Raw genomic sequence first — 11,104 nt, forward strand, 5'->3', positions numbered from 1 at the left:
AAGTTCCAACACAGCAATGGATCCCATTCTCACAACAGACAGAAACCAGCAACAAAAAACTAACTAAAAACAGCCACCTAAAACACTTATCCAGACACTCTCTCAGTAACAGGACTATAAAATATCTTGCACACCACTCTCTGTGACACAAAACAAAAGGGAAGGGCAGAGCTGCTTCTTATCCACACACATGTTGAAAAAGAAACTGCACCTTGAAAGTAAAGCAAGTTCCTGTAGTTGCAAAACAGAGCTGGGCTTATAAAATAAGAATGGCAAAAAGCAATAACCAATATTAAATAACAAAGTGTAAAGCAAGTTACTGTTACTAATATTAAGGTAGCAAAACACAGTTAGTAAAGGAGATGCTTAGTCAAAGTAGCTGTTTTAGCATAAGATGTAAGATGGAATGTATAAAGAAATAAGCTTTGTAAGAAAGTAAAGTTAAGAAAGTAAAGTATAGAAAAAGAGAAAGCACATGGTCTTCTCACCCCTACATTGTTCCAGGAGGTAGGAGGAGACAGGACAAGCTCCAGGATTTACCCTCACAGAGTCGTGGCATTTTCCCCTTTTAGCTGCAGTTTAAACTGCATCTCTTTTTATACCTTTTTTTATTTCTTCAGGTGGTTTTGTGACTAATAGTCAATCTGCTGGGGGGGGATGCAGATGCCTGAGGCGGGGTGGGCCCTTGAGCAGTCATAGAAGGTATCCCAAAGGAAGGCTGTGCTATTTCTTAACACTCCATCCTTTGTTAATCTTATCAGTTTGAAAGCTTTTGTCTTCTGCAGAGAGCCCCTCCAGGGGGCTGGGGCGGCTCCTTCAACCCAGCAGGCTGATCAGGGGCCATCACCCCACAGGTGACAAACTTCTTATCGTCCCAAGCAACAAATGTGTTCCTCCACTCTAAAAAGAATATGAATTATGAAAGCAAACAATGGGAAAGAATAGAAGATGGGAGAGTCCTGAGAAGAATATTTCTGCACCACTGTTTCACAGGGGGAAGATTTTATGTAACTAAAGTGCATTTAAAAGTAGAATTTTTAGATCTCCATAATACAGCTACATCTGCTTTGAATAAATGCATTCACCCTGTGAATATTCAGATGCCTTTCCTGGGCATCCTCCCCTTCCATAATGTCAAACACAGAGAAATGGATTTTCCAGGGATCTGTGTTACCTGCAGAGCAGCTGAGGCTGCACCTGACTGTGAATGGTGGTTGGGGTTTGTCCCATCCATGCCCAGGAGGGGAGCACAAGGAGGGGCAGCTCACCCTGTGCCCTCACTGTTTGGGTCCTGCTCTCAGATGGTCACTGCTGGTCTCCAGGGCACTTGTACTAATTTATCTTCTAGATCAGGAGTTTGTCTGGTCAGAGGAAATCCAGTTTATCTGTCAAAAGAGGGGGAGAGAGGGTTGTCCTGAATGTCGAGCTCTGACAGCTGATGGCATTGGCAGGAGTTAATGGGCAGCTGAACACGGGGGTTGTGTTCTCTGGGCACCTCCTGTGCCTGAGAGATCCTCTTCCTAAGGGGTGGTTTGGGGGTTTTAAGCTCCTGTGCCTGAGAGATACTCTTCCTAAGGGGTGGTTTGGGGGTTTTAAGCTCCTGTGCCTGAGAGATAGTCTTCCTAAGGGGAGGTTTGGGAGATTTAATTAATCTTTGCCCCACACTTTTTTTTTCTATGCCAAAAAGATTGGAAAATAGGAAGGGTTTTGTTTGGTCCCTAAATAGCATTTTGAGTCCTTTCTCCATAGGGGAGAGCAGTCAAACAATGCAGAGGGATTGGGGTGGAGTCCCAAGGGGTGTTGGGGCACCTGGTACAAATTTGTAACACCAGCTCTTAGGTGGGAGCTACACATTGGACAGGGAAATGGAACTGGTGGTTTGGGCTCCTCACAGCAAGTACATGGACAGGAAGGTCAGCCCAAATGAAACTCCTGCAGCCAGAGTGTGAAATGGAGACAACACAGCCTGACATTCTGTCAGCTGAAGTGTTTATGAGTCCTGGAGATCAAAACCAGCCATGATGAAACAGGAGATTTTTTCTCTGCCCCTACAAAGCTCAATTCCCTCTTGCAAATGCCACCCAAAGGGAAAAACCAGAATGTCAACCCCAACAAGTCGAGCTTCTGTGTCCCAAAATTCAGTGTCAGAACACTGGGAGGCATTCAGAGGGAGACATCTGTTCCTGTCTCTGGTGAGTGTACCTGACTGGAGAGCTGGAGCTCAGCGTGCCTGGTGGAGCTGCATGTGATTGTGGTGATTCAATTCATAGGAGCTGTTGGAAGGAAGAAGCACTGGAGGGAAGGCTGAGGTGGGACTGGCTGAGAGGGTGAAAGTCAGCCTTGCACATAGTGTTGGATTTGGTTCCTCTAGAGTCAGCCCAGTCATTTCAGAGACACCAGGATTTGAGCTAAAAATACTGGAAAACCTGATGAGAAGCCAGAGAGAAAAGTTCTGTGGGAGCAGCGGGGTGGACTTAGGCGTGGGCAGTACAGAAAACTGTGCTTAGATGTCATGTCATAGAATGTCCTGGCCTGGAGGACACCCACAGGGACCATGCAGTCCAGCTCCTGCACAGGACAGCCCCAGGAGCCCCACCCTGTGTCTGGGAGTGTTGCCCAAACACTGTTTGCCTCCAGCAGGTTGGTGTTTGTGTCACACACGTGTGTGGCAGACACGGAGTGTTTCTCAGGTGGTGTCTGTGGCACTTCAGTCCTCCAGGAGACAGCAGACAGGCCAGCAGAAGGGCCATCAGCTCTCTGTGCAGCTGTGGGGTGTCCCCAGATGGGGGAATGCTGGTGCAGTAGCAGAGGGTGGGCAGAGCTTTGGCACAGCACCGAGGTTGGGTGTGTGCCAGGAGAGGAGAAGGGAAGACCAGCCATGAGAGGTGGTGGCACTGGCTCAGAAATGCTCCCAACATCTCAGCCAGTGGCTGCAGAGAGTCCTCTTGGGGCTTCTCACTGAAGTTTCTGTGAGTAAAGTCATGGACTTTGCTTTTGGAGGCACCAAGAGCTCTGGAGGAGAGGGAACAGAGAGAGGCAGTGGGAGGGACACAGCTCAGCTGGGGTGTGCTGGTTTAAAGGGAAACCAGCAGAAGAAACAAACCCAACATGAAGGAGGATATAAGGCAGAGTTACAATTTAATAACAATATTACAATAAATGCAATGGCACAAAGAGAAATTGGGTTTAACCCACAAACCCAGCAGTGTAACCCAGCCCCCTGGGGCACAAACACAGGGGGGTTTGGTGGCCCCTGTGCTGAGCCCCACGTGGTTCCTCCGAGTCCAAAGGAAAAGGAAGGGAAAAACCTGTTGGTGCAGATGATGGCACAGTCTGGTGGTGAGTGGTGGGCTCCTCCTGTCAGAGGTTCTGCTCCTCCTCTGGATCCAGTGAGTGGTCCCAGAAGTCCCCAAACCCCAAGATTCTCTCCCCTCAGGTGCAGGTGGGAGCCCCCAGTGCCTCCCCCAGGGCAGGGAGTTCCATACTGGGGGATCTGACTCTGGGAGTCAGGGGGGATTTTGGAATGGTTGCTGGCCCATGAGCAGAGCTGAGCCCTCAGGTGGGTGTGGAGGTGCCAAGGAGTCCCTGGAGGGGAGTTCTCCCAGCTCCTCTGCCAGGCTTCTTTCCCAGCCAGCTCCCAGCCTGAGGGCTCAGCTGTGCCCTGGGCAGCTGCTGCCAATGGGCCATTGGTACCAGTTGCTGGGCAATGGCCCAGAGGGTTTAGAATGCAGAGCTTTGGTCACCCCCACACAGGGATAAACTGGTCCCACCTGCTGAACTGGGGCATGGGGTCAGCATTGTCATCGTTAGGGAACATCAGACCTGCCTGAAATCGCAGCTCAGTGGAGGAGGAGGACCAGGTAACAGCAGCAATTAAGCTGGAGAAGAGTGTTCCCCCAGAGGAAATTAGAAGGTTGGGGGTCAGGAGTACAAGTGATTTGCTTGGCCTGACAGATGAAAGCAGAAATATGCAGAAATACAGCTTTGGAAACCTGAAAATGAAGCAGAGGGTGACTGAACATTCTTCCTGAAGCAAACCCAGAAGCTGCAGGATCAGTCTGAGATCTGCTGTGCCCAGTGAAGGAGAAATGGGCCCCTCTGAGTGCAGCCAGGACTGGGACAGTCCCTGCACCCTCACAGGGACATAAATCTGGGTTTGAAATACCAGCTCTGCTTAGGAAGAGAGAAATGTCCTGGTATGAGGCCATTTGTATTGGTGTTCAGGCAAATAAATAAATTACCTGCGTTCTGTCTAATTTAATAGTGCAAGGACTAATTGAGTCAAGTGTTACATTTGCATTCAGAAAGAATTGCTGTGAAGCAAACAATGAGGAACTAACATCTTTCTGCTCAGGTTTCTCCAGGCTTTGGGGTGTTTCTAATTTCTACATCTCACATTTATTTGGACCCTGATTCCACAGGGCCCCACACAAGTGCCATGTCACCCCCTCCCAAGAAGCAATCCCAGCACAGGAAGGGCTTGGACCTGTTGGAGTGAGTCCAAGATGAGCAGAAGGCTGGAGCACCTCTCCTGTGAGGAGGGGCTGAGAGAATTGGGATTGTGCAGCCTGGAGAAGAGAAGGCTCTGATGAGACTTTATCATGACCTTCCAGTACCTAAAAGGCTCCAAGACAGCTGGAGAGGGACTTTGGACAAGGGTTGGAGTGATAGGACAAGGAGGAATGGCTTCCCACTGCCAGAGGGAGGGTTAGATGGGATATTTGGAAGGAATTCCTGGCTGTTAGGCTGGTGAGGCCCTGGCACAGGTGCCCAGAGAAGCTGTGGCTGCCCCATCCCTGGAAGCGTCCAAGGCCAGGCTGGACAGGGCTTGGAGCAACCTGGGCTGGTGGAAGGTGCCCCTGCCCATGGCAGGGAGTGGGACTGGATGATCTTTAAGGTCCCTTCCAAGTCAAACCATCCTGGGATTCTAGGAATTGCATGGGATGGCTCAGAGTGAAGAGTTAATCCTGGGAACAGTCTCTGTAGGCTCAAGTCCCATCAGGACTTGCATGAAATAAATAGAAATAAAAGAAAAATCAAAAGCTATGACTTAACAAAGGGTTGAAAATTTACCTCATTTAGTGCTTGCTGGCAAAAACAACTTGATGGTGATGGCTGTCCTGGGAAAAAGGGTGGGAAAAGTGACTGCTGTGTCTGAGAGCTGCACTTGGAGCAGCCCAGTGACCATCAGACATTCCCCCTCAGGTTTGGGGTGTTCCTGGGGACTGTGGAGCAGCCCAGTGACCATCAGACATTCCCCCTCAGGTTTGGGGTGTTCCTGGGGACTGTGGAGCAGTCCAGTGACCATCAGACATTCCCCCTCAGGTTTGGGGTGTTCCTGGGGACTGTGGAGCAGCCCAGTGACCATCAGACATTCCCCCTGAGGTTTGGGGTGTTCCTGGGGACTGTGAAGCAGCCCAGTGACCATCAGACATTCCCCCTCAGGTTTGGGGTGTTCCTGGGGACTGTGGAGCAGCCCAGTGACCATCAGACATTCCCCCTGAGGTTTGGGGTGTTCCTGGGGACTGTGGAGCAGCCCAATGACCATCAGACATTCCCCCTGAGGTTTGGGGTGTTCCTGGGGACTGTGGAGCAGCCCAGTGACCATCAGACATTCCCCCTGAGGTTTGGGGTGTTCCTGGGGACTGTGGAGCAGCCCAGTGACCATCAGACATTCCCCCTCAGGTTTGGGGTGTTCCTGGGGACTGTGGAGCAGCCCAGTGACCATCAGACATTCCCCCTCAGGTTTGGGGTGTTCCTGGGGACTGTGGAGCAGCCCAATGACCATCAGACATTCCCCCTGAGGTTTGGGGTGTTCCTGGGGACTGTGGAGCAGCCCAGTGACCATCAGACATTCCCCCTGAGGTTTGGGGTGTTCCTGGGGTCTGTGGCACCTCTCACCATTGGAAAAGGGGATAATGGAACAGCTGGCAGGCAGTTTCTGGGATTACAGCTGGGCATTGGAACCCCACAAGAGAAGCACCTCTGGATTTGAGGTTTGAGAAGAACCAAGGCCGAAGAATCCAGGGCAGCTGTGCCAGGGGGGATGTCACTTTGGGTCAGATCTCTTGGGCTTGGGCACCAGTGCCGGGTTTGCCACTCCACTCACCTGGAGCCGGGTCAGAGGGTACCCAGGCCACGGGAGAGACGCCTGGCATCGGCTCCTCCATCCCCTCTGTGGCAGAGCTGGGCATGGCACTCAGGGAGTGGACACAATGCAGCTCCTGTGCCATTCTCAGGGCGCCCTTATGAACGGGGGTTGCCAACGCAACCTATGCGGGGGCCTGAGCGATTAGGCTGAAACTCATTAGCAAAGTGGATTGCTCGTAATGACTCCATTGATTTTCCCCTAACAAAACACCAGTGAGAACAGCACACAGTGATTTAGTGCCATACAGTGATTTGGTGCCTCCTCCTGGCGTTTGCTTCCCGTCCCTTCCACAGGGGGGTGCAGAGGATTCCCAGTGACCTCCCCGCTCCGAAGGGCACTGTGCCCCTGCCCTTCCAGCCTGGCACACCAAGCCTTGGCTGCTGCAGCCCTTGCCCCGGGTGCTGGTGCCAAGCTGCGGAATGGCATCCCTGGAGCCCCTCCTGCCCTGCAGCAGCACAATGGGCATTGAGCTGGGCAGGCAGCTCACTGCCCTGGCACCCACATGGTGGGCAGAGGGAGGAGTCCTGTGCTTGTTCTCCTTATTGCCCAGAAGGGTCTCCCCAGCAGTAGAGCAGCCCCTGGCAGGCCCTTTGCAGCTGCAGAGAGGGCACAGGGCAGAGGGGGAGCCCTTCTGCTTTGGGTGCAGGTTGGAAGGAAGAACTTGAGGTGTTCCTGTGGACACTGCAAAAACTGAAAGTTGGGATTTGAAACTGCTGGGGAGGAAGATGAGATTCCTCAAAGATTAGCTGGACTTGGGGCTTGTGTTGCCATTCTCATCTTCCTCTCAGTCATTGCAACTTATTTAATAGCCTATTATTTTAATAGCTATTAAGGGCTGTTAAAGGATGGCCATAGATTCCTGTTAACAGCCACCTATGCTGCTCCTCTGGGTGCTCCCCTGGACAGGGTTTGACTGGCAGTCATGGAATCACAGGTCCATGGGGTGGTTTGGGTTGGAAAAGGACCATCTCATTCCACCCTTTGGCCCACAAGGACAGGGACACCTCCCACCAGCCCAGGTTGCTCCAAGCCCTGTCCAACCTGACCTTGGACACTCCCAGGGATGGGGCAGCCACAGCTTCTCTGGGCACCCTCTGCCCAGGGCCTGCCCACCCTCCCAGCCAGGAATTTCAGTCCAATCCCCAATCCAAAGTTGTCCTCTGTCAGTTTAAAGCCATTCCCTTTCCTGTCACTCTGTGCCTGTGTAAGCACTTCCTCTCCATCCTTCTCGTAGCCCCTTTAGGTGCTGAATGGCCACAGTGAGGTCACCCCAGAACCTTCCCTTTTTCTGCACACTCCTTTTCCAGACACCATGATGCTCACCTTGGGGGAAGTTCTTCCTTCTCTGCTTCCTTTGCTTCCTGCCCCCACCTCTGCTTCCAGAAGAGAACCCCATCATCCCTTCAGTCTGAACTCAGATACCACTGGAGCTCCTCTGCTCCTACAAGCTCATTATCTCACTGCTGCTTTACTGGTTTTTTACTGGTTTCAAAGGGTGGTTTGGGTTGGAAGTGACCTTTAAAGGTCATCTTGTCCAGGGACACTTTCCACTGGAGCAGTGTGGTGGTGTCTGCAGGAGACCCCACCAGCTTGGCAAGCTCTTGGCTCACCATTGCACCGAGGTCTTGCCCAGGCCCACCAAAATAACTCCCCATCTCAAGCACAGCAGGCCAGTCACTGGTCAAGGTGTCATCTCCTGTCACTGGTCACGGTGTCATCTCCTCCAGCATCTGCCAAACATCCTCTGAGGCAACCAAGGACTCAAAAATGGGGATTCTGAAGTATTTTACTGCACTGGGGCCCAAGCAACCTTGCTCCTGTGCCCACAGGGAGCTTCAGACCTCTCCTGCCTGTGTCCCTGAGGAGCACCAAGGAAACAACCCTTTGGATTGCCAAGGAAACAACCTCTTGGAATGCCAAGGCAGTGCCAACAGGGCATTTGGTTCCTTCTCTGGTCTTCTTGAGGAGTACTGACCTTGTTATTACTGGTAAAAATAGGCTTAGGGAGTAACCTTTTGACCAAAGCTCCTGTCTGGTGCCATCCCTGCAGTTTGGGCATCCAGAAGCTGCTCCGCAGGGGCTGTGGGTCCGTGCCCGGCTCGGTGGTGGCGGCGCTGCCGGAGGGACTGGGAGGTGTTCCTGGCACCAGGCAGGTGTCCCTCTGCTGTCCATTCTGGCTGTGCCAGCACTGCCAAAGGAAGAAGCAACTGCTGAGCAGCTTGGGCTGGGGCAGCTCCTGCCCTCAGAGCCCGAGGGCTGCACTCCTGGAGACCACGGACAGGACACTGGTGTGTCTCCAGCACTGTGCAGGTGGAAATGAGGTGTCTGGCAGCAGCAGTTCTGGCTCTGGGCAGCCTTCAGATGTCAACTGAGGTTGTGTCTCCATGTCATGGCAAGGACTTCTTCAGCATGTTGCTGTTTAAGTGGCTCCTTGGCGTCCATGTGGGGATTGCTGCACTTGGCAGCCACAGGGCAGCCCCTGCTCCGGCAGGAGAATTGAGGAGCAATGGGAGGGAAAAGGCGGATGCACAGTGGCTTTCTGCTGTGGTTGGGTCTGTTTGAGGCTTCAGTAGCAGTGATGGCCACTGGTGGGACAGTGGTGTGGAGTGATGGGCCATGGAGGCCACAGGAACCTCCTGCAGGTGCCTCGAGCCCCAGCACTGCTCTGGAGCAGGTTGGACAAAGCTTTCAGCACCACCAGCTCAGTGGCCTTGTTTTGTCCCTGGCCTGGAGAAAACCAGTGTATTTGGGCTTCACTACAAAGTATTTCAGAGTTCCTTCTTTTTGAGTCAGAGCTTTTAGTTTAAAAAATGCATTTTTTCCCCCTTTCTTTCTGGGTCAGTGATTGCTGAATTGGAGTTTGGGCTGATTGGTCTCTTAGGCTTTATTTTAACATCCTAAGAAAACCCTTCTGCTGACTGTGCTGGGCCACAGGGAGCTGCCAGAGCTCACACATCCCTGGGTGTGGGCTCTCCAGCAAAGCCACTCCTGCAGTCCCACCAGTGGCACTGGGGCTGTCACTGCAGAGGCATTTGGAGCCTCTGTTCCTGCTGTGTGTCCCACATAAACTGTCAAGAAACATCTCTCCTTTTTTCCTTGACTTTTATCTTTCCTCCTTCCCTTTCCAGGCAGGGCAGTGGCAAGTTTTGATCTGTGGGACAGCTGGGTACCTGCTGGGTTTGTGTCCTCTGCCTGCAGGGCAGTGTTGAGGTTTTAGGCTCTATTGCATGTTGGAGACTCTTGGAGTTGCCTCTTCTCCTCCTTGCTGGGATTTTCCATGCAGGCACTTGGGGGATACATCCAACACATGGAACAGAGATGAGATTTTGGTACTGCATTGGAGGAACTTGTTTGACACGGGGTATCTTGGGTGCTCTGTGTCAAAGAGCTGGGTTTGTGCAGGGGAACAGGAACAGGGGATCCTGTCGAGGCCTTTGAACAGAACAGGAGGTGAGGGATGGGCTGTTTCTTCTCCAGACCATCCCAGGGGCAGAACCTGCAGAGGTGCTGCTGCCAGTCTGGTGTTTGGGCTGGGATGGAAGGTGACACACGCCTGGGTGAGGAGGAGTTGTGTTTTGGGAAGCTTGGCCTGGATGCCCCACTGTAATTCCAGTACCAGTGGCATCCTTTGCCCTCGGGTTCACCTCCTGCTGGGTTGGCACATGAGGGGTTCTGTTCCAGCAGGGATTATGTGCTCCTTGCTTTTGCCAGGAGATTATCTTCTCCCAGCCAATGTGCCCACCAAGGTGCACCTTTCCATAAAACAGGTTTGTAAAGCAGTTTGTTGGAGTCCCCCTGGAATTCAGGGGAAGGGATGATGTTTATGAGGTTGATGGTGAAAGGGAAGGGTCTCCTCTGCTGCTCTGGTGGTTGGAGGAGTTGTACAAACTCCCTTCAGGGTTTCCACCCAGCCCTGAACCAAACCCCAAGGTCAGAGAATGGTGTGAACTGAGGAGCTGCCTGAGGGCCGTGTCCACACTGTGCCTTTTGTCCCTGCAGGGTCGGGATTACTGCTCAGAAGAGGAGGATGTCACATAGTGCCAGCTCTGCCCCTGCCCGGAGCCCCTCTGTGTAAATAGATGCCAACCCAGCCGAGACCTTCTGGAAGTCTCCTAGAGGAACAGCACTCCATCCCAGAAGAAGACCATTGTCACATTAATGCTCCATTCAGTTCCAGTGTTTCCTACTGACCAGATGAGGAATATTGCTGAGGACTCGTCAGGAACTGGTTCTGTTGCTGCTCATTCAAACTTGTTGCAACCTCTCACTTTTCTCTGTGTCCAGATAACGCAGCAAATCCTTCAAAGTTCAACTCCAAAAGACATTGTTGACTTTACTGAGGCTTCTGGCCCGTTTTCTATCAGATGAGTAGTGTCCTACAAAGCTTCCATGAGTGAACTCCAAGCACCTGAGAACCACCCCTGAGCTGTGTCAGTCCGAGTGCTCCGCAGTGCTGGTGATGCCAAGCCCTGGAGATGGGATGGTTGGGCCATGGCAGGCCTTGTTTCTCTGCTGAGAAGAAGCTGAGAAACCATTACCCATTAAAAGCATGTTCTCACTGAGATACTGGAAGTGATGCAGGAGCAGGAATTTGTATTCTAAGAGGAAAAAGAGTTTCATTTAATAGGTATCTTAATCAAGGACTAAGCTTGCAGTATTGGCTTTGCTGAGCACGAATGGGAGTGTGATCACAATCATTTTGGATCTCTTCTTTTCTAAGAAAATAAACATTTTACTGTTTTTATGTATTCTTGTCTTTTACCATTCCTACAACACAATGTTTTAAGAGTCTGGGGACAAGGAAGACGAACCCAACCCTCTGCCTTGATGAGTCCTGTGGATCTGGTCTCCTGAAGCAGCTCTGTGCCAGCAGGGGGAATCTGTTGTGTGTCCTGGAGAGTTTATTTTTCCATATTAAATGGAGAGGATGTTACCTTCTCAAAAGCAGATGTA

At 51.8% G+C, this 11,104-nt stretch overlaps 1 protein-coding gene across 1 annotated transcript in view; it reads left to right on the forward strand.

The window, feature by feature from the left end:
• Positions 1 to 10,899, forward strand: part of C10H1orf21 (chromosome 10 C1orf21 homolog) — a 125,492-nt gene extending 114,593 nt beyond the window's left edge. Inside the window, exon 6 of the mRNA XM_071565604.1 lies at positions 10,151 to 10,899. Within this exon, the coding sequence (XP_071421705.1) occupies positions 10,151 to 10,189 (39 nt within the window). The 3' untranslated portion in view covers positions 10,190 to 10,899. The remainder of the gene's footprint in view (positions 1 to 10,150) is intronic.
• Positions 10,900 to 11,104: the final 205 nt, after the last annotated feature.

The sequence above is a fragment of the Pithys albifrons genome, chromosome 10, assembly GCF_047495875.1.
Source record: "Pithys albifrons albifrons isolate INPA30051 chromosome 10, PitAlb_v1, whole genome shotgun sequence".
Taxonomy (NCBI): Eukaryota; Metazoa; Chordata; class Aves; order Passeriformes; family Thamnophilidae; genus Pithys; species Pithys albifrons.